The sequence below is a fragment of the Primulina tabacum genome, chromosome 17 (genome assembly GCF_025594145.1).
Source record: "Primulina tabacum isolate GXHZ01 chromosome 17, ASM2559414v2, whole genome shotgun sequence".
In the NCBI taxonomy this organism is placed as follows: Eukaryota; Viridiplantae; Streptophyta; class Magnoliopsida; order Lamiales; family Gesneriaceae; genus Primulina; species Primulina tabacum.
This window is the reverse complement of record NC_134566.1, coordinates 15,620,138-15,644,766: the sequence shown is the minus strand read 5'-3', so window position 1 is coordinate 15,644,766 and position 24,629 is coordinate 15,620,138. Positions and strand designations below refer to the sequence as shown.

The following is a 24,629-nucleotide window of genomic DNA, read 5'->3' as shown; positions in this document are numbered from 1 at the left end:
TCTAGGAAAGGCATGTGCTACTCTAAATTTGTCATATATTCAAATGGGAAGAAGAAGTGAATATGTTGTTTAGTGAGATTCCAAGTACATAAGTTTTCCATTTGGGTCAGGTGTGTAGATGGGAAGAAAAAAATATATGTTTGGAAGCGTATGTTACATACATAAAAGGATTAAAGCAATGGGTGTCAACAATGACGAGAAGAAAACCGTGATAGAATTTTCAGTTCTAAAAGGTAAAACTTTATTGTTCACTACTGGAATATCTATCTACGAATACAATCTATATATCAAATGGAGGGATTGGAAAAGCATTAAAAACATGACTTCGGACATGCAAACATACGATTCTTCCCAACACAAATTCACCTTCCGAGCCATCAATTAAAAGACATGTCTATCTTTGTCATGTATAATTGTTTACGATGTTTTTCGTTGTTGTATTGAATATTATATGTTACTTTTGGTATGACAAAAGAACACATACATATGATTTTTATTTATCATGCTACCCAAATTCTTTCTATAGTTGATCAATATTTCAGAAAAAATCATCATATGTCTTTGCTTATATAAAAAAATGATATATCTAACTTCCAATTAAACTAAAGGAAATAATTTAATGTTTTTATTATTCACTGTTAGAATGAAGCATATGAATACTGTTCAGACTGGGCTTTTATTTATATTTTTTTGGTTTCAGAAAATTGAAATTTTGAGTATTATTTCTTAATTTTCTAGGCAATGGAACAATGAGGAAAAAATTGAATGTATATATGTATCATTGATAGCGTAAATCTTATGCTTAGATTTGGAGACATTCAGTTCATTTCTATGTAACTTTAATTTATTTTTCCCCCTCTTTAAAAAACAATTTTGGAATCTTTTCTAAACTTCAAATTTTGTTATCAATACTAATTGTATCGCAATTTCCTAAAGTAAAATTATGTATTCAATATATATATATATATATAATAGTTAATCATAGTTATAGTTGCTTATAAATTCATGTATACAAATAATTTTTTATCAATATTATATTTACATTATTAAGAGATGCTAATTCTGAAGTTATAAACTAAGCATAAATACTTATTTATTTCTTTTGAATACGAGAGAAAGTATTATACTGGTAACGTTAATTTGATATTTTTCATGTACTATAACGTTTTTTATAATAATAACTAACAGAGAAAAATTAATCGGAATATATGCATTTCCGATCTAAAATGCATCATTTCCGGAGTGAATAAAGACACCTGGTACTATTTAACATATAAAATTTGTATGAATTTATGTAACGGAATTTAAAATATTATATGGTATATAAATTTTTATAACTCTCTTGAATAAATTCTGAATTATGTAAATTTGTTATATTTAAATCATATTATTGAATATGTTTCGTAATATATCGAATTAATTGAAATATTAGATATAAATATATATAACAATATATTTACATAAATAATTATGATTTCGGTTAAATTCTAATCATTTGCAAATAAAGATGAACATATTCAGCTATAAAAAAAATTTAAATCTGAATCATTAATAATAATAATAATAATAATAATAATAATAATAATAAAGAGTTGCATCGATATATATGTCAAATCTATTTGAATATTTTGCATTTCCGGAAATATGCATTTCCGATTTAAAAGGCATCCTTTCCGGTGTGAATAAAGACATTTGGTACAATTTAATATACATATATTTTTTTAAAAAAAAAACCCTCGGCACTTTTGATGGAACGATTATCTCTGTAAGTTATGCTCTGAAATTATCAATTCTCACGGTTAGTTTTGCTTTTATAAATTTTGATTCTAATCTCGTTGCATCCCAAGCATTTTTTGCACTGAATGTGTCTACACATTCTATTGACATTGAGTTTTGAATCCTCTTACGAGATGTGACATAATGAAAGGATTTAAACCATTGCCATGCTTTTTTATTACTGTCTACTTTAAAAATCTATCTACAAATGTTCATTGTCTTTAACCCATTACGATCTAATCTTTCTCTAGATGCACGAGCTACTCTTAGAACCTTTACATGTGGCTTTGGGCCCCGTAGCTCACCTGTCATTAAGTAATCCTACTGTCTTTGCCGCAACTTCCATGCAGGTTCACAACTCATGAGACAAATCACTTCGTCTACTTCTACTTGGATTCCAAAGCAGTAGTTTTGTTCAAATCCGGCTGAATTCTGCAGCAATATGGACGATAGATGATAATGATTGATGAAGCTAGTGGTCATACTGACACTGCTCCATGCACTCCGTATGTATTATTCGAAACCCTTTATCACTGGAAAACTCTTGTATATTTTGAGTTATCCTAGCATGTTACCTACACTTCAACAATCTATCAAATAAGCACTCCCCAACCAGTGACCTGGGAAAAGAAATTATGAAGAACCAACCATATGCAAATGGGGTGGGTAGCATCATGTATAGCATGGTGTGCAGCAGACCAGACCTTGCATATGCCATGAGCGTGGAATCAAGGTTCATGGCAAATCCGGGAGAACTTCACTGGGAGGCACTAAAGTGGACAATGAGATACTTAAAAGGGGCCTCAAACCTGGGACTAAAGTTCAGCAAACATGGAAGATGGGAATCAACCTTTGGTTGGCTTTGTAGATTCGGACTATGCTGGAAATGTAGACACAAGGAAATCCCTTACTGGCTTTATCTTCGCTCTTTATGGGACTGCTATTTGCTGGAAAGCATCTCTTCGACCGGTTGTAGCATTGTCAACAACCGAAGCAGAGTATGTAGCTATCATTGAGGGAATAAAGGATGCAGTATGGCTCAAAGACATACTACAAGAATTTGGGATTACACAACAGAGTGTATCAGTCCACTGTGATAATCAAGGAGCAATACATCTTACAAAGCACCAAGTGTTTCATGAAAGATGCAAGCACATAGATATAAAAATGCACTTTGTAAGAGATATTACAACAAAGGGTCAAGTTAAAGTGGAGAAGATCTCAACACATGAGAATCCTGCTGATATGATGACAAAGGCATTACCACTACCTAAGTTTAAGCACTGCTTGGACTTAGAGAATGTGGTGGAATCAAACTAACTCAAAGGGTACTGGAGGACAGCCTACCTTTGGAAGTCAAGGTGGAGATTGTTGAATGTGTGTCTTCCAATTGCAAGGCTCCTGGATGCAACAACCAAGAAGCTGAAGAAGCGAGTGGCGGTTTCAACCGGTTAAACCAGCTAGTGGCAGTTAGGAAGGGAAGGCACGAGGGAATAAGGAGGCAGAGATATATATCTTCTTATTGGCATTGTGGAACACAACAAGATACACACAAGAACAACAAGGGATACACCACCAAAAGAGTGTGAAAAGAAAGAACAGAGAGATCAAGGGATATAGGCTTGATTGTAGTTATTTTCTTTCTTGAACTGATAGACTTGAAAGTCTTGTATGCTGTAATTCGAGAGGATACAGATATTGATCAATAAAGGTATTTGGGTGTTCTCTCGTGGACGTAGGCTGCATTATAGCCGAACCACGTAAATGCTTCTTGTGTTATTCATTCTTTTTGGTTTTCTGTCTTCTGTGATTCTTTACAAAATCGAGTGTGATCGTGAATCGAATAACATACTCAACAGTTACAATTAATGTTAATAAATTTACCTGCTTCCTGCATCTCCTTTTCTTCAATTTTAATCAGTTGAGATAGCATTGTTAGCACGTTGTTATGAAACAACATGCGTTCAATTGCATCTTGGTTCTTCCTGTTCATCTTTTTTCTCTGTGTGTCCTCCTCCTTCTTAAGCCTCCCTCCCTCTCCAGCATTTCCTTCGCGAAGGAGAATATGTTGACAGCAGCTGCTACGCCCACTACACTACCAAAAGTCAAGTTGGGATCGAAGGATTTCAATTTTGATAGCAAAAAAAAAACACAAGCCCAATCATTTTTTTGCAGTGAAAGAGATTTGCCCGCCTAAGAGATATATCAGCTATATCGGCTAGACGAAGACAAAGGCAAAAGATATTATCAGGCTTGGCCATATAAAATTAGTTGGCTTGGTAGGCTATGTGCCATGGATTAGTCCTAGAGAGTTGCCCGCCTAAGAAATATATCAGTATATCAGGCTTGGCCCATATAAAATTAGTGGGTTTGGTAGGCTAGATAAGTGGATTAGTCCTTAAAATGCAACAAAAGGCTATGTGCCACGGATTTTGAAATCCCAAAATCAAATGATCTTTGTATATTTGGATCTCAAATGTATTTTTATAATTTTAGAGAAATGAGATTATAAAATTTCAAATTTACTTATGTATATGTAGTGTTTCATATTAATTAAAATGTATTTCAAGTTTACGAAAAATTTGAAATTCATTCTACGTGGGTATGTATTTGAAGCAACACTTCATATAAAAAATAAATTAATTCACTACAAGAAAAATGAGTTTCCGCAGCACGTCATCAACGACATGCATTAAAAGCACGCTGCGAATACTACTTTTAACGGCGTGCATCCAAATGTGCGTTGTTAATATTATTGCACTTGATAGAAATAACATGTTGCAGATAGTAATATCCGCAGCGTGCATTTATGTGTGCGCTGTTAATAACATATGTATTATTAACAGCGCAAAATAAAGACACGTCGTTAATAGTATTATTAACAGCGTGCATGTTTATGTGCGCTGTTAATAGTAAAATAATTTTTTAAAAAAACCGTGTCTAGACTAATAACGGCGTACATGAATTGCACGTTGGGGAAATTATTAGAAATTAATTAACGACGGTTTACACAAAAACCGTCGCTAACTAAACAGTCGGAACTTTTAAGTCGGCCACGGTTAACAAACAGTCGCTAGAAAAACAGTCGCTAAGAGCGGCGGTTTAAAATACCATCGGAAATATTAAATCAGCGACGGTTCAAAAACCGTCGCTCATTTTAGCGACGGTATAATTAGCGACGGCTTCTCAAAACCAATTAGCGACGGCTTTGTCTTTCTAATTTTGGATTTTGCATATGAATATTAACGTCGTACATGTGCACGCTACGGATAATTGTATTAACAGCGTACATATATGCATGCCGCAGATAATAACATTAACAACGTGCATATGTATGCCGCGGATAATCTTGAACTTTCAACAGCTTGCAACTTTGCAGCGTGCAATGTGCGCCGCGGAAAGTGATATGTTTTGTTTAAGGCCCTGATGCGGTGGGATATAATAACCGTTCTTTTGGCCTCGCCCCTTAGAGGAGTAACATATAGGAGACTGATCAGTAAACCATGAAAATGAGATGATTTTCAGTACTATATTTGTATCTTGTTCGTATTCTATTCAACATGCATATGATTGAGATTATGATAATGTATTCGTATAATTATAACTTTGATATTTGTTACGCCCGATCGACCCTCATTTACTGAGTATTTCCCAAATATTCACCCCTTACATTCTCACCCTAGATAAGAACGAGAAACAAATCGAAGATAAAGAACAAAAATACATTTGGGGATGGTGATGAAGTCAATCCAATTCAAGACCAGTCTTATCATTGTCTCTTAGTTATATTATTGTAGTAATTACGCTTCAACATTTCGTTTTATATCGGATTGTAAAGACGATTATTGATTTATGTAATAGACTGGCTTTTGGCTATTTGATGTACTACGTGGCTTGTTGTTACACGATGTTAAATTGTTAAACAACGCCGATGGCATGTCTCGATTTCGGGGCGTGACAGAACGACTATAAATTCTTGTGTTCTCTTACTTTACGTATATATATCTTCTCTGTTGCATTCTTGCTGATTCAAGGTTGATCATTCTTGGGTGCCTTCGCCTTCGAGAATTCTTGTGGTTGTGAAAGGATTAATATACATAACAGTTCTGTTCCTAAAAAATTTGGTGAACTAACCCACCTAGCTAAAATTTCTGTGTTTCTTTAAGTAAGAGTGAAACTCCCCGTACAATATTAAAATAGCTGCGAATATGTGGAAGTCTTCTTTTCGGAACTTTTATTATGATGTATTTTTTTTTTTTGGATCATTATTAGGGATATTATAGTTACAAGTATGAAATATTAATGTAACGTCCTGAAAAATTGAAGGTCCACGTGAACCACATGCATAAAAGTTATTAAATTTCTTTGGTATTTTATTAAATTGTTTTAAAGCATTAAATGCATGTTTATTTTATTAATTATGAGTTTAATTATTTTTATTTTTATGCATAATTCATGCATGTTAGTAATTATTTCATGAAATTTTAAAAGTTCATGCATTAGAGTTTCTAGATGCATTTCACGTTCGATCGAGAAACGAAGACCGAAGAATTTTCAGGAAAATTATTTTAATTACACGATTTATTTTTATAAATTAAGTTAAAGCATTTTTAAGTGTATTTTTCAAAAAAATGAGAATTTTTGGGTATTTTTACCACATGATTTTTAATTTTTACGGTACTCAAATTTTATCAAATCGGGGGACTTTTTAAGGGTTCGGCTAATAATTTCAAAATCTTTTCAACACAAAATATTTTTCGGGAGTGCGTTTGGATTTAATAGGCCTACTTTTAAGCTTGGTGGACTTAAAACCCTTTTCAAGCCCTTAATTAGTATATATTAAGACCCATTAACCATTGAATTAACCAACTAATTATTATGAATTAAATTGTCGACATCCAGTAACCCCCACCACGTCCCTCACGTTTCCCCTCCTTCCATAATGCCACGGTTTCAACGGGAACAGTCGGCTGAAGACCATTAGCTTGTTATTAAATACCTAATTATCTTCCTGAGTTTCCCTTAAACCAAAATTAAGGTAATCAGCCGCCCACCCTCCTCCACTCACAATCACCCTCGTGAAACTGCTTAAGGTTTTCGGTGACATCAATTCTTCCTTCAAGCAAGAGCATCTCCTTCGGCCATTTGTCCCTTGATTGTTTGTCCAAGTTTAACCATCAGGCACGTTTTGTAGCATTATTTCTGCATCCCTCACGTGTATATTACTAATGTATGTGTATCCATGCATGAAAACTCTCAATCCAATCATGAGCATGAAGGGTGACCGATTTTACATGGGTTTTGTTTGCATCCTTTATTTGTTGTTCATGAATTTCTGAGTTACGTGCAAGGGGCCGCTGTTCGTGATTGTTCAGGGGCTGCTTGTGGTGTCCAGGTACTGTCATGGGGTTAGGCGAGTTGCTGCCCTTTAAGCAAGAGTTGCGATCTGCTTGGTGGGGTGGGGAGCCGAAGGTTTATGGTTAGAGTTGGGGTGAGTTCTGTTAAGCAGAGACTGGACCACTCCAAGGTTAGATCCAAGAGAGTCCAACCGAGCTAGGTGAGGTTCACCACCTGCTGTTTTAACCCTTAGAACCACCTGGAGTCACGTGTGAGAGTTTGGGGGTGTTCCTTGGTTGTTAATCTCTTGTAGTGTGCATGGGGTTGTAGGCTCGGTTTCAGGGAGTCTAGAGGAGTCCTAGGATAGTCTAAGGTGGGAGAGTTAATGTCTAGTGCGTCGGCTGTAGAGTAGAGGCGTGAGTTTTGAAAAAGGTAATGCATGAGGTTGTTTAATGGGAAGGACAAAAAACTTTGTTCTTATTCTGAAATTTTGGACGAGAGTTTTTGATCTAATATTATAATATTAGGAGCTTCATAGTGTTTTTAAAGATATGATAATAAGTTGAGAAAAATTCGGTTAAGTTTCGAGTCGATTCGGGTTAAATCCGAGACCCCGACCCAAGTTTTAAAATTAATCGGTTAAGTTTGGTTTTAGGCTCGAATTTACGTTTAAGAATGTTTTTAAAAATATTTTGGGATATTTTAAAGAGTTTGGTAAGTTTCGGGTCAATTTTAGAGGTCCAGGGTTGAAACGATAATAGTTGGGCTTGTAGGGGTAAAATGATCATTTTGCACCGGGGGTGAGAGTTTTGTCACGGCAGCACCCTGAGCACAAATATATGATATTTTAAATATTTATGCATCATTTTTAAGATTTTACGTAATTATGATAAATACGGTGCATGCTTGGTTCAAAAGAAAAGTTACGCATATGCATGTTTTTATTAAGTGATGAAAGTGATAATATTTTTGAAGGATGTGATTTGGTTGTGACTGACGATGTATATGTATACGATGACATGAGATATGATGAGCTAAGGCCCGGGCTCAGTGGGCGAGTAATATTGTCGCTGATGTCCCCCGCCGCCGGGTACCACGGTTTTTATAGATGGATCCATCGATAGAGCTGATACGATAGAGCTGATACGAAAGTCACAACTAATGAACTGAATTCAATTAAAAGAAATGTTTAAGTTTATGATGACACGATGAGCTGTTTTGACACGTATATGATGATATGAGATTACATGGTTTGACATGATATGATTTTACTCGACACGTTTGTGTTCATGTTTTTTTAAGTTCATGAAAGTTATGTTGAATACGATATTTTTCACTACTGTGTGCCTGTATATGTACTTGTTACTCCTGGTACAGGCGTGTTGAGTCTTTAGACTCACTAGGTGTGTGTGATGCAGGTGAGCTTCATGATGAGGAGACTGGAGGTACCGAACTCTGAGTAGGCAGGCCTGGTGCGGAGACATGACCCGAGGACCGTATGTTTTCCGCATTGTGATTTATGAAATTGAAAGGAGATGAATGTTTTCATACGTTGATGATTTTAAAATTTTTTTTCGTTTACGTTTACGTTTGATTTTGGAGGAGTTTGGAAATTTTAAAACTGCGCTATTTTTATTATCAAATATTTAAGATCATTTTTAAATGTTATTTATAAAATGCGAAGCTTTTATTTAAAAAAAATGTCCAGTAGAATTTTAAAAATGAGCGAGATGTTTCAATTAATAAAATAAAATAAATAAAAATGAAATGAGTCTTAGAAAAATGACAAATCAAGATTAAGCAAGGGAAAAACGAAAAAAGAGAATGAGAGAGGAATGAAGAAAAAGAAAAAAAAAGTGCAAATGAGTTTTTTATATATATATATACAAAAGGCACATGTCAATTTATGAGATGGGGGAGTAAAGCTCCAGGAGGAGCATATATAGACTCCCCCGAATATTTTGCATTTCCGGAATATATGCATTTTCGATTTAAAAGGCAACATTTTCGGAGTGAATAAAAACACATGGTATAATTTAATATTTTTTTAAAAAAAACCTCGGCACTTTTGATGGAACCATTCTCCCTGGAAATTATGCTCGGAAATTATCGCTTCTCACTGTTAGTTTTGCTTTTAGAAATTTTGATTCTAATCTCGTTGTGCTATGACGAATGATAGGATAAATTATGGATATTTTGTCGATTTTCAATCTGTTAAATCGATGGAGAATGTTGGTTATATTACTAAGTTATCGTTTGTTGAAGCTGCAGGATTGAGACCTCTGTTGACAGCTGGAAAACATGTATACTTGGACTCGTTATCCGAGTTCTTCACAAATGCGAGAATTGAAGGTAATTCTATTGTATCATCGGTGAAAGGTTCGTCAATTTCTATAAGTGAAATTACATTTCAAGAAAATTTTAATCTGAATTCTAGTGGGTTAAGTAATATAATGGATGTATCAGACGAAACAAAAGAGAATGCTTGGAATATTCTTGCAGGGAATTTTTCTTATGTATCTGGTTCTTTTGAGAAGATGGTTCTTAAAAAAGAATTTCAAGTACTATGTGACATTATGGCAAAACACATAGAAAACAAATCTGGTGATTTTGGTCAAGTTACAAAAACCAAATATTGCTTTCTTGCAGCTATTGTAACTAATACAGTTGTGAATTGGAGTTCTATTTTATATCATAAACCGGAAGAAATGGTCACAAAGCGCAACTCTAATTGGGGATTTGGTTTAGTTCTATCTCGAATTTTAGATAAGTTTGGTCTGCAGTTAGAGAAACCAACTTTAATCCATGCATTTCGGATTTTAGATTCGCGAACTTTGATCAAACAACGTGGTGAAGGACAAGGACGGAGAAAAGGAAAAAGAATAGAGGATGGTGATACAATAGTAGTTGAAAAGATTGAAAGTAAATGTCAAAAAAGAAAGACTTCAGTAAATGTTGGAGAAAAGGTTTCTTATCGGACTGAAATTTGTGTTTCTTTTGATGCTGATCTAAGTGACCTAAAATTTGTTGATTTTAATGAAATTAAATCTGACAATGAACCATTGATATCACGTGTCCATAAGAAACATAAACCACAAGTGGATAGTCAGAAAGCAGGTCATGAATTAACAATGGACTCTTTTAGTTATCAATCATTATTGGAAAATAAAGAACAACAAGGTGATTTGAACATGGATGTAGACAAAACAATGATGTTATCTCCATCAATTTCAGCAAAATTAGATGTTAATCGGGAGGTAGAGAATTGTATGGAGGCTGTTAAAAAGCAAGAAATGTTGATTATGAGGAATGGAAGATAATGTAGAACTCACTCAATTACCATTATCAAGCATAATGAAAGATTTGATTTAGATTGAAGAATCATTGTTCTCAGTTTCTGGTAGTCAATCAATATCTACTCCTTTAGAAGAAGAAACGTACCACCACATGATCTGTAAAAACCGGAGCAACTTGGTAAGTGAACTTATTGAAAGTCAGCTAATGAACTCCATAGATCGCCATTCAGAAATTCTCGTTGTTGAGAAGTCACGAGAAATTTTAAGTGAAATGTCATTCAAAAAAATTGTGGATATTGCAATGAAGAAAACTAATGAGGACCAAGTTGAGAGATTTGTTGATATGAGAAGATTAAATACCTCTTTGTTGTTACAGATGGTATGATAATCGAAGCGAAGATTTCCTCAAAATCAAGAAATATCAGTAAAAGCACTTAATCGAAGCGAAGATTTCCTCAAAATCAAGAAATATCAGTAAAGCAGTTCCAAAATCTTAACAAAATAGAAACAATTTAATTTAACATCTTACCACCATTAAAATCAATTTAACAAAATCAAGAAGTATCAGTAAAAACAGTTCCAAAATCCTACCACCAATAAATTCAATTTAACTGTGATGACGTGTACCTGATTACCATTTAATTACCAAATAACCATGATTTATTAGCATCAGCAACGAAAACAAATTAAAAATTTTCCGTTTGGGCCTAAGAAATTTCGACATAATCTCCCCATAAATAAAACATCCCAAATGGTTGCATTCGCATCCCTTTATGTGGTTATATAGTTAAAAATGAGTGAACCCTTTTCTTCCTAGATTATAGTATTTTACGTGTCACGATGTCTATTTGAAACAATGTCATTCTTAATATTACAAATTTAGCATACATAGTTCTCCCAAACAGAAGGCCAATTTAATAGAGTAAGTAGCCAAAAATTAAAACAAAAAAAAAAGTTTATATGTTGGTTAAAAAGAACGAGCAATTATAATATTTTGATGCCAAAATAGTAAATGGGGACATGCAATCTAGGATGGATTCTCAGAGAAGACCCTGCTATATAACTTTTTATGTGGCATGTTACTGTCGAAGTGTACTGAGGAAGGATCCTTTTTCGAGTAAAAAGAACTAAATCAATATCAAATCTAAGTTCCATGCGGCTTTGTAAACAATTAAGAACCATGCAATTACCCCAATCCCATACACCCAGCTGACTCACACTCATGCTCAGAATGAAATCATTCTTCACTGAAATGAAATATGTTGGTCTGAAAGTAATATGCAAGTCTCAACACAATCATGTCATCGTTAGGTTGATCGTTTCCAGAACTTCGATAGAAATTAATGTGACAATGATATCTAGAATATTTTTGAAACTAAAAATGTGAAATTACAAAGGCCATTGAAATTAGTCCAGACAGGAGATAACAACATGTACTTAAAAATACATAAATGGATCATTTGACACACATCATAATCATCTACTGGAATACGGCACAGTGCAAGGAATGTGCTAAGGACACATTACCAACCAACTTCGCTCATTTGATTAAAAACGTTGTTTTTCAACTGATGTGTATGAAAAAATTTCTTGTAGTGAAAGCTCAACACAAACCTAAGTAAGAAATCATAACAAAACATTAATTAACATCTTCATTGTTCATTAATTAACATACAAGATAACAGAGGACACAATCACACAACAAGCTCGACGTTAATATAAAAGTTAGTGCATGGAGTTAGGAACAATTCTCAACCGGGTCACCACTTTCCGGGAAAAAAGCTCACCAACGCCGACACCAAACATGCAGTGTATTGTAAGATTATTTCATTTGCAGTTTCTCTCAACCAGGACATCACCCCAGGGAAAGAAATCCACATAGTGCATGGAATTAGGGTCAATTTTCAATTGGGTCATCACTCTCCAGGAAAAAAGTTCACCAACTCCAACACTATAATGAAAAAAACTTCAATTACCACTATGTATCACATCATGTCAATATACATCAATTACCATAGTACCAAAATAACATCAAAAATCCAGAAAGACATTCCCTGAACCATTTGCCTCATGCAAAGATGTGTCCACCGCAGGATGATTGCACTCTCACTGATGAACGTGTAGCTACAAGAGGAAAATGTCAGCTGATATTCTCTATTGTAATAAATGAAAAAGAAGAAAATACAGTTCAAGTGACAATAAATCTTGATTGTCCATAATGGATTTATTGAGAGTGCACAGTGCAAGGTATGTGCTAAGAACACATTATCAACCAACTTCGCTCTTTGATTAAAAACATTGTCTTTCAACTGATGTGCATGAAAAAATTTCTTGTAGTGAAAGCTCAACACAAACGCAAGTAAGAAATCATAACAAAACAGAAACAATTTAATTAACATCTTCATTGTTCATTAGTTAACAGACAAGATAACAGAGGACACAATCACACAACAAGCTCGACGTTAATATATAAGTTAGTGCATGGAGTTAGGAACATGTCGTGATCGTCTAATTACGGCTAATATCCTCGGAAAGGTGTATGATCCAGGCACGATTAAATCTTGGGGCATCAGTAGGGATTACATTTTCATAAAAAGAACCGTTCTTGCGCCTCAAGAGTGAAAACTTACTTGAAAAATACTACTTTTACTGTGAGGGAGAATAATGGGTCTGTCTATGATTTGGTTATGGAGGCTTACAATGGGTTGGCTTATTTTCCATCAAATTTCACTAGAGCAGCTAGAAAAGGCGTCACTTAAACTCAACAACCAACCACGATAACTAGGAGAAAATAGAACCAAAACTCACCTAAATCGATCAAGAAATCGAGCAAGAAACATCCCCGAACGGCAGCTTCAAGCAGCTGAAAACTCGGCTGGAAACTTCGATTCAGAGCTTAACCAAGGTCGTGAAGTTGATGGCTAGATCGCACAGTGGTCGGCCGGTCTTCCTTGGCGGTGAGAAGCAGCGGCATCGGCTGGAGACTTTGGAGGGAAGAGGGCGACGTACAGGGCTAGGGATTGGATTGGGTTTTCTTTCTTTTCTTTTCTCTTTTTTTATAAAAGTGTGTAATATGTATGTGTGTGTATATGACCTCCAAAATTTAATATTAACTACAAATTTTTTAAAAAAAAAAATCAAAGACAACAGTTTTACATCTTTTACCATATAAAACAATAAAATGAAAAAAACCGTTGTCGTAGTCCTAAAAATTAAAAAACCAGCTCAAACCGTTGTTTTTTACCCTTGACAAAAACACATATAGACAATGGTTTACGAAAATCGTTGTAGTCCAAAAAAACCTACTCATAGACAACAATTTTTAAAAAATCTTTGTCTATGAGCAGGGTTTTTTAGGCTACGACAACGGTTTTTGTTGAAACCGTTGTTAAAAGAAAAAACACAACAGTTTTAATAAAAAATCATTGTCTTTTGAGTGTTGTTGAATTCATATTTTCTTGTAGTGTGGAACAAAATTGTTTGGAATAATATTTGATTCTGATGATATCTTTCACGAAAGAGATTATTTGTTGATGTTAAATATTGATAAAGGTGCTGGGATTTGGACATTTGAATGCCTAATGTTCTCTTTCATAGAGTACAAATGGAAGAGGCTTAGGGATGTGTATTTCAGAGGAAGAAATATATATTCGTCTTGAATATTCAATCAAAGTAAAGGGTAATGTTTATTTCATTTCTGATAATGGGATGTATTTTGCACGAAATAGTTTATTCCTATTGGCTTTACATTGTTGTTTTTTTACATAAAAGAGAATATGTCAAAGTTTATTCAATTTCCGAAGAATTCTAGGAAAGGCATGTGTTACTCTAAATTTGTCATGTATTCAAATGAGAAGAAGAAGAAATGAATATTGAAAGAATTTGTTTAGTGAGATTCCAAGTACATAAGTTTTCCATTTGGGCAGGTGTGTAGATGGGAAGACAAAAACATATATTTGGAAGCGTATATTACATACATAAAAGGATTAAAGCAATGAGTGTCAACAATAGCGAGAAGAAAACCGTAACAGAATTTTCAGTTTTAAAAAGTAAAATTTTATTGTTCACTACCGGAAGATTTATCTACGAATACAATCTATATATCAAATGGAGGGATGGGAAAAGCATTAAAAACATGACTTTGGGCATGCAAACATACGATTCTTCCCAGCAAAAATTCACCTTCCGAGCCATCGATTAAAAGACATGTTTTTTTTTTTATGTATCATTGTTTATGATGTTTTTCGTTGTTGTATTGAATATTGTATGTTACTTTTGGTATGACAAAAGAACACATACATATGATTATTATTTATCATGCTACCCAAATTCTTTCCATAGTTTATCAATATTACAGAAAAAATCATCATATATCTTTCCTTATATAAAAAATTATATATCTAACTTCCAATTAAATTAAAGGAAATAATTTAATGTTTTTATTATTCACTGTTAGAATGAAGCATATGAATCACTGATCAGACTGGGCTTTGGTTAATTTATGTATAGTACGTTCATATTCTAAAATATAAATTTTACTCCTAATTTTTTTTTTAAATTTTTGGTTTCAGAAAATTGAAATTTTTAGTATTAGTTTTTAATTATATAAATTTTATAGGCAATGAGAAAAAATCGAATGTATCTATGTGAAGTTATAAACTAAGCATAAATACTTATTTATTTCTTTTGAATCTGGGAGAAAGTATTATACTGGTAACATTAATTTGATATTTTTAATGTTTTTTTTATCATAAATAAAAGAGAAAAATTTGATCACGTTATATATTCGTATGAATTTATGTAAGGGAATTTAAAATATTATATGATATATAATTTTTTTTAACTCTGTTGAATAAATTCTGAATTATGTAAATTTGTTATATTCAAATCATATTATTGAATATGATTCGTATATATCGAATTCATTGAAATATTATATATTTGTTTTTGAACCGATGTATATGTCAATCCATTTGAATATTTTGCATTTTCGGAATAGAGTAGGTCTCATGTGAGACCGTCTCACGGATCTTAATCTGTGAGACGGGTCAACTCTACTCATATTCACAATAAAAATTAATACTCTTAGCATAAAAAGTAATAATTTTTCATGGATGACCCAAATAAAAGATTCGTCTCACAAATATGACCCGTGAGACCGTCTCACACAAGTTTTTGTCTCTGGAATATATGCATTTCCGATTTAAAAGGCAACATTTTCGGAGTGAATAAAAACACCTGGTACAATTTAATATTTTTTTAAAAAAAAATACCTCGGTACTTTTGATGAAACCATTATCTCTGAAAGTTATGCTACGAAATTATCGATTATAATGACCTTTTAATGAACACATATACACTATAGAGGCTATTCATATGGTCAATGTGATAAATTTAATTATCCTTAATTTAATAGTTATTTTTTAAAAAAAATTAAAAAAATTCACTGTCATATCTCCCGTGATAATTATTTTTTATTTAACTTTCCACTTATCTAGAAAATTGTTTTATTTCAATACAATGCGATATATTCCAAACTTTATAATACTTCATATAATATTTAAAATCTATCACCAGATACGTAGTAAATTTTATTTATTCTAAAAACATAATCTAAAATTTATTCCAAGCTCCTTCAAATCTTTTTTTTTTAAATCACGATCCATCAAATATTTTAAATGCTATTTTGAAAAAAAAATTTCCACACCCGGAAAAGCTATTGAGTTAGCTTATGTTTTTTTTTTATTATTATTATTTTAATTAATTTGTAATTGAATATATATTGAGAAATATATAAATTTAATAAATAATGCAAAGGTTAGACGCAACTTTCCGAATATATATTGACAAAATATTATTAATTCTCTCGGGCTTGTGCTTTGATATTATTATTTTAATCTTTTCTGTTATGATACATGATTTGTTATCTTTGACTGAAGCTACCGTGACTTTATTTATCGACAAAAACTTGTGTGAGACGGTTTCACCGGTCGTATTTGTGAGACGGATCTCTTATTTGGGTCACCTATGAAAAAGTATTACTTTTTATGCTAAGAGTATTAATTTTATTGTGAATATATTTTTATTTTTTAATTTAATCATTTTTTTATGTGGTGTTAAAGTGGTGCCAACATGATGCTAAAAAATGATTAAAATTATCGAAAAAAATGAAAGATACAAGAATAAACAAATAAAAAAAAACATATGATCAAAATTTTAATTTTCCCAAAAATTTTATAGCATGAAATTCCCATAGAGGTAGTTGGAGGTACATTTTCAAATGCAATATAGTAAATTAAGTATGCATACATGCATGTGCTTGTGTATTGATTAATTGGACCTAACATAACATGTGTTGAGAACCCTTTTTTGCCTAGACTTGGCATCAACGCATTATCAACTCTTTATTTGTCTTCCAAACATCACATCATACAAGTAAAAATTTTGCATCAGTAGTCACCCAAAAAGTTGATCGATGCTGGACTTTATATAATCAGCAACCAAAATTTCAAGAAAGTTGATGAGAAATCTCAGTGATCTTGGATGAATTGAAAACGAGATCTTAAGCTATACAAATTTGTATAAAAGCTCTGAAGCATGTGATCGAGATATGAATATATATCTTAAAACGTTATGCTACATTGGCCTCTTCTTCATATTATTAACAGGCCTGAGCCATTTTTTCAGATGTATGATCCCGTTACACGCAAGGGTTCCCTCAAGATCACCAATGATCCGAGATATCTGTACCTCGAGTCCTCTTTCAACTTCTCGGAAAAGGGTTCGAATACTATAAGCGAACCTTTTCATGTCGAATGTTGCAGGCTTTTCGATATCTTCTGTATCTCATACGAAACCTGACGCGATCTTGGCTTGAACTTCCATTAGTTTTTGACCTGTTGCAACGATATATCTCTGTAGTTGAAAGGTTTCTTCAAGAAACTGCTCCAGTATTTTGGTTTCATTCTCTGTTTTAGCAATGTTGGAACCTCTAGTGTTCAAATTCAGGTTCTTCTCATGCTGCAATTTATACGGATAGAGGATAAGATTAGATGACTGACTCGTAAAGTCTAATGAAAATTAAAGTAGGTAAAATTAAGATAAACTTCTTATATGTTAAGAATTAGAGCTTACCATATTTCTCTTACAAAGATCATCATTTTTGGCCTGAAACGACTGATATCGATCAACCTGTTTGTTCAAGAGTGATATAAGAGGATAGAATCCCTTCAGTCCACAAACCCCATTTTTGTTTCCACCATTTTCATTACCCCCATTTTTGTTTCCACCATTTTCATTACTTTCTTTCTTTCCTGTCAGCCTCTCAAGCATGAGTAATTGCTGCTTAAGTCTCTTAATCTTGTACGTATGATACACCATGAGCGTGAATATCCATTTTCCAGTTACTTCTGTTGCTTAATGTTTCCGAACTTGCAACATCCTCAGACTCGATACTCTGTTGCTGGAAAATATTGGTCCCTGATTGAAGTGTCAATATTATATCATTGAATGGTTCGCTAGATGGGATTTGATCAGCCTTATCATTTTCCATTTCCTGAGAAATTTGATCTTCAGCTATTGCCTTCCTTTCTGGCTTTCTCTGTCTTGGTTTTCTTTTAATAACCTTTACATTCGACCAAACGGGGTCACGAGCTACGACTGCACTGTGTAGAGAGGGGTTTGACATTTATTTTATGGAGATTTGAAGGGTTGAACTGCAATTGCAATTGCTCTTTAAGTTTATTTAATTCAGCTTCCCGGTCCAATAGTGTGGCTTTCAACTTCATCTCTTCTTGCTTCAGTTGAGCAAGGTCATGATCTAGCCCTTCAATATGAGACTGTGACCTCTTTGATTCGAGTTCCATGCTTAGCATACGGCAACGAAAAGCTTCTAACTTTTCATCTTTGAGTCTCAGTTGTTCTGCAAAAGCTTCTAATTCAAGATAGTGCCTTTGTTCAATAGCAGGCTTATACTTTTCTGCCACAGAGTTGACCCAATTCTTTAAGGGCTCTACATCAGATGTTGTGATATGAATCATCGGTACGAGCGTGAAACGTCCGCTTATTCGTTTTCTTAAAAAGTACTAGAAATTTTTTTTAAAACCTCACATATCATCGGCCGAATTGCATACACAAGCATAAAATATTTTTCACATCATTTTAAAATAAATCAATCAACTAACATTTGAAAAGTATAGCACATACTATAATCTCTCAAAAACCACTCATAACATAAATAAAAGTCGTAAAAATATCTTTAACAACACTTAAAATCATGAATCGTAAACTAGTGCGGAAAACTAGCGTCGGTCCTCGGGTTATGTGCACCTTCAGTCCAGCAAAGTCAACCATCAAGACCTCCATTAACATTTTTATCATAATAACCTTCATCAATCACACCTAGTGATTCTAAAGACTCAACACACCATAATCTTGACAACAAGTAATACGTATACAGATCGCATACAACAGTGAAAAATACTTGTACTTAAAATATCGTTTTCATGAAGATGCATAAACTTAAAACATAACCATTTTCGTAAACATTTTCATGATGCATAAACCTTAAAAACATTTTCATGATCCTTTTTCATAAACATTTTCATAAACATATTCATATTCATATTCGTATTCATATTCGTATCAACATATTCATATTCATGTTCGTGTTTGTTGAATTCAGATCGTGATTGTGACTCGTATTCTTAAACGTATTGGGCCATGGATCCATCTAAAAAAACCACTGTACTGGGCGGCGGGGACACCAGCGACACTCTAACCCGTCAACTGGGCCTTGGCCAACGTATTAACATATTCGTATTCGTATCATATATTCGTATTCGTATTCGTATCCGTGTCCAAGGAAACACGATCGTCGGGCTCCCACTGGGACCATAACCCTCACGATATTTCCAACATGTAGTATTCACAATCCCTTCACGTCCTTCAACATGTTATCATCACTTAATAAAAATATGCATAATATCATTTTTATTTTGAAACCAAGCATGCAACATATCTTTTAAATATCTAATTTAACCCTTAATAATCCATGACATTTAAAAATCATATTTCAACATGTAAAAATTCATAAACATGTTATATAAACATATTAGCATATAAAATAGCAAATATGGCACTGCCATGATGTTTACTAATTTTTAGGTGTAAAAAGACCGTTCTACCCCTGGACGCAAAATTTCACGTTTTTGACATTTTCTTAATTTCATTGACTCTAACATGTCCCAAATAATTATTTAAGCCTACACGAATTTTCTCACATTTTTATTTAGCCTAAATCGAGGACTTTTAATTTAATATTTAAATGTGACGTATTACTGCGTTTTAGTCCCGAATTAAACCAAACCTTAATATAAAATTCTCAAATTGAAAACTTAGACTTTTAATAATTATTTAAGCTTAAATCTAATTTTTCATAATTTTATAAAGCTTAAAACTAGGCTTTTCGTTAAATTCATCGATTCGTTTTTAAACTTAGACGTACACCCTAGTTTTGACTCGTATGGACTCGAAACTTAACCAAAACTTACCAAACTTGGACCAAAGCTTAATAACACCTAACTAACCCATATACAACCAAATTCCAGCCCATTAAGTCCCTTGAACATGCCTAGGAAGCTACTGAATTTTTCTGCACAAGAGTCCTACTCCTAATATGATTCGAACCTAGGCTAGATTTGCCTCTAGCCCTTAACCACCATGTCCAGCCTCTACCCATCCCTCCTATGCAGCCCACTTAAGTATATTGGATCCTCCCTAACCGCAGCTAGCAGCCGTGACCCTCGAAGACTCCTAGTCGAAGAGTCCTTTCCCTTAAGGAGTCTATTTTCGTTTTTATTGCTTCCCTATTTTTTTCAGCCCTTAAACATACACCTAGGGACCCTTAAAAATGTGAAAAAACATCCATTCAAGTATCCCTACCATGGCAGCCCCTTTGTGCATCATTATGAGGAGTTTTACAAGATGAAAACACTAGTTTTGTGCATGTATAGCCATAAAAACGAAAATATAAAAGTTGTATCATGTTTTTTATGCAATCATGTATCAAACTAATAATATGGTGTGAAAGATGAGAAAAAGGAGATTAAGGCGTGCCTTTGCGTTTTAAACGCACGATTTCTCGTTGACGATTGCGAAGAACGACGACGACAACCTTGGCTTGAAGTCCTCTTTGAAACTCACGAAATTTTCTACCAAATTGTGGAGTGTGTGTGCCGTGTTTTTGGAGAGATTTTGGAGTGCAAAATTCTGAAAAGTGGCGTGTGAAAAGTGTAGGGTTATGGGGTCTAATTTACATATTAAATAGTTAATTAAGTACTAACCAAGCTTAGGCCCATTAAGCATACAAGTTAGGCCCATTAGTGCTTAATTAAATATTAAAAATATTTTGTTTAATAAAGTTTGTGAATTTATTAGGCGGATTGCCAAAATGTTCGCATTTTTGTTGAAAAATCAACACTAATAAAATTTACGTCCCGACGTATAAAACCACCTCAAAACCCCGTATTTTTTTAAAATAAGAAAAAACATCACCCTTAATTTAAATAATTAAAAACAATTGTTTAATAAAAACATTTTCTATTTTTCAGCCATCGGTCTCCGTTCCTCGATCGCAACTCGAATAACCTTTTAAAAATACATTTTAATGCAACAATGTAGAAAATATAATTTTAAATATGTCAACATGCACAACATAATTAATTTATGCAATTAAAACAATTAATTAAAATACACAAGGAATTTAATAATTGCATGCATGTGGTTCGCGTGGACCTTCGAATTCTCGGAGCGTTACAGAGCGTACATTTTTTTGCCACATAATTTATTGTTAAAAATGATTGTATTTTTTATTTGAGTCAGTAGGCTACATTATTGCAGAGCTCTGCGTTGTATATTTGCATGCACGTACTTACTTTCCTGAGTTTCTATGTGTCCTCATATCACACATGTAGTCGGGGATGTATGGCTTCGTCCACCGATGTGGGATAGGATTCTCCAGATTAGTGTGAAGAAGAAGAGGAGCTGCTCGGAGAATGGGAGGACGAGAGGGCCGAGCGTGGTGATGTTGATAATATTTGTTTGTTAAGAGACCAGTATATTTAAGATAAATGCTTATAGTCGCTCCATTTCTCTTTAAGTTGTGTAATATGCCTTGGCAAAATATAAGAAGACAAATGCATGAGAATAAGGACTAACAAAAGCGTCAAAAAGTTTATCGCACAATGAAGAATAGAAATGATCCATTGGAACAGTTGCACATTTTGATGCTGAGATCTGGGCAAGCCAAAAATAGTTTACACTATATCCAATATCCCTTCCTCCCCTATAAGCAGGTATTATATTCATCCTTGATTCAGCAATAGCAGCTCACTTGTGTATTTTTCAACATCTTTTCATGCTAAAGCACAAGTCGTCTTCAATCAGGATTAACATTCGGAAGCAGAGTTCAAAACAAGTGCATGACTTAGAGCAACTTCTTAGCACTTAACATATCCCCACCATACTCTTTAATAGATGATCAAAACGGCAAAAGATATAAAATCATATGCCACTCATTAAACTCCACGGACATGCATTTTCACCGAGCCAGCAATTTTCTACATAATGAGCACTGACGAGGTGTTGGATTTGATTCTTTCTTTAGAATGGCCTTTCTTTGCTGCTAGCTGATTGGCTATATTTAATTGATATTAAAATGTAATGACACGCTAAAAACACTCCATTCTTCCACAATCAATTCAGGCACGAAATTTTTATTAACCTAATCAGATGACAAAATCATAATAGATCGAATCAATAAATTCTAAATGAAAGTAAACTCCCTCTGCCACCACCTTCATTTAGATTGAGCAATCAAATTTCAACCAATAAACATGAAACATATTCTCTCCATCAGGTTCAACAGTTGTATATATGTGCTTTCCTTTCTCTTCAAAAGAGTAAATACAGAAAATTAAGTAATGTATTGTTCAAAACATGTCATGTGTGTGCGTGTAAAATTGGCATAAGGTGGAATTGTGTAAAACACATACACAAGAACTTCCACCGCAGAAATTCAATTTCTCACACAAACAGTTAGCAAGACACAATCAGGGACCTATTTTGCTCTTCATAACCAGAACTTGTTCTTTGAAGAGCTGGTTCTCCATCCTAACTTGCCAGAACTTGTTCTTTGAAGAGCTGGTTCTCCATCCTAACTTGCTGCTGCTGCCGGTGGTGGATGAACGCCGTTTCTACAATGAATGAAGAAATTAAACACAAAATACAATCATTACTATTGAATGTGTGTCTTCCAATTGCAAGGCTCCTGGATGCAACAACCAAGAAGCTGAAGAAGCGAGTGGCGGTTGCAACCGGTTAAACCAGCTAGTGGCAGTTAGGAAAGGAAGGCACGACGGAATAAGGAGGCGGAGATATATATCTTCTTATTGGCATTGTGGAACACAACAAGATACACACAAGAACAACAAGGGATACACCAAAAGAGTGTGAAAAGAAAGAACAGAGAGATCAAGGGATATAGGCTTGATTGTAGTTATTTTCTTTATTGCACTGATAGACTTGAAAGTCTTGTATGCTGTAATTCGAGAGGATACAGATATTGATCAATAAAGGTATTTGACTGTTCTCCCGTGGACGTAGGCTGCATTATAGCCGAACCACGTAAATGCTTCTTGTGTTCTTCATTCCTTTTGGTTTTCTGTCTTCTGTGATTCTTTAGAAAACAGAGTGTGATCGTGAATCAAATAACATACTCAACAAGTGGCGCCGTCTGTGAGAAACAAAACCACGAAACAAACCCACGGATCGAACAAACAATCAAGAAGATGGGATCTATGAAATTCGACATTGAAAAGTTCAATGGGAAGAATGAATTTGGTCTGTGGAGAATTAAAATGCGAGCTATACTGATACAACAAGTTTTGGTAGAAGCCTTGAAAGGAGAAGAAGCCATGGCAGGTGATCCGAAAGAAAAGATTCAGAATCTTGCAAAGGCACAAAGCGCAATTATATTGTGCCTTGGAGATAAACCTCTTCGCGAGGTTTCAAGTGAGGTATCAGCTGCTGCAATGTTGATCAAGCTGGAGTCACTTTACATGACCAAATCTCTGGCTAACAGGTTATATATGAAGCAGAAGTTATACTCATTCAAAATAATTCATGAAAAGAACATCTCTGAACAAATTGATGAGTTCATCAAAATCTTGGATGACTTGGAGAATATTGAAGTTAAATTGGAAGGAGAGGACAAGGCATTGATCTTATTAAACTCCCTCCCATGTTCATACGAAAACTTCAGAGATGCACTCCTCTACGGGAGAGAACAATCAATCTCACTAGATGAAGTGCAATGCGCAATAAGGGCAAAGGAGTTACAAAAGGGTATGAACTCACAAGGACAGATACAAGCTGAAAGCCTCTATACCAGAGGGAGACTTGCTCACCGACAGCAGAAAACCACCAAGTTCCGATCAAGATCCAAGAGTCAAACGAAATACAAATGCTTCTTATGTGCACAGAAGGGCATTTTAAAAGAAGTTGTCCAGAAAGAAGGAAGAAACATCAAGAAAGAACTAAGGATGATAGAGAAGCCTAGGTGGCATTAGATGGTTATGACATAGCATAGGCACTGACCATCACAGACCAAGGGATAGAAAATGAGTGGATCTTATACTCGGCTTGCACATTTCATATGTGCCCCACAAGGTCCGGGTTTGTAACCCTTCAAGACTCAGACCAAGGACTGGTAATCTTAGGTAATGACAAATCATGCAAAGTGAGAGGAATAGGCTCCATAAGACTAAAGATGGATGATGGATCTTACAAAGTCCTTCAACAGATTAGATCTGTGCCCGACCTTAAGAGAAATCTGATCTCTCTTGGCACTCTAGAGTCAAATGGCTACTCCTTCAATTCTGAGAATGGAAAATTAAAAGCACTAAAAGGAACATTGGTCATAATGAAGGCCGTGAGAAATAACTCCATGTATATACTACTCGCAAACACAGTGGTAGGAGGAGCTGCAATGGCAGAAAACAAAGCCAACAGGACATGGCTTTGGCATTTACGACTTGCCCATCTAAGTGAAAGGGGATTGATGGAGTTAGCCAAACAGAACTTACTTTTTGGTGATAGAATACAAACTTTGGACACTTACGAGTACTGCATATTGGCAAAATCAAAGAGAGTAAAATTTGG

At 34.2% G+C, this 24,629-nt stretch overlaps 2 protein-coding genes and 1 long non-coding RNA gene across 3 annotated transcripts; 1 reads left to right on the top strand and 2 right to left on the bottom strand.

The window, feature by feature from the left end:
• The first annotated feature begins 9,134 nt into the window (after window positions 1–9,134).
• LOC142531386 (uncharacterized) lies at window positions 9,135–10,412 on the top strand. The gene is made up of 2 exons (XM_075637491.1): window positions 9,135–10,079; window positions 10,348–10,412. The coding sequence occupies exons 1-2, from the start codon at window positions 9,279–9,281 to the stop codon at window positions 10,354–10,356; spliced, it is 810 nt and encodes a 269-aa protein (XP_075493606.1). The 5' UTR covers window positions 9,135–9,278; the 3' UTR covers window positions 10,357–10,412.
• A 1,626-nt stretch (window positions 10,413–12,038) lies between these two features.
• LOC142531318 (uncharacterized) lies at window positions 12,039–13,466 on the bottom strand. Its single transcript, XR_012816259.1, has 2 exons — window positions 13,218–13,466; window positions 12,039–12,533 (listed from the first exon to the last, which is right to left on the bottom strand). It is a non-coding gene; the product is annotated as an uncharacterized LOC142531318 (long non-coding RNA).
• A 3,789-nt stretch (window positions 13,467–17,255) lies between these two features.
• Window positions 17,256–18,448, bottom strand: LOC142530541 (uncharacterized). The gene is made up of 4 exons (XM_075636374.1): window positions 18,126–18,448; window positions 17,817–18,073; window positions 17,544–17,722; window positions 17,256–17,429 (listed from the first exon to the last, which is right to left on the bottom strand). The coding sequence occupies exons 1-4, from the start codon at window positions 18,446–18,448 to the stop codon at window positions 17,256–17,258; spliced, it is 933 nt and encodes a 310-aa protein (XP_075492489.1).
• Window positions 18,449–24,629: the final 6,181 nt, after the last annotated feature.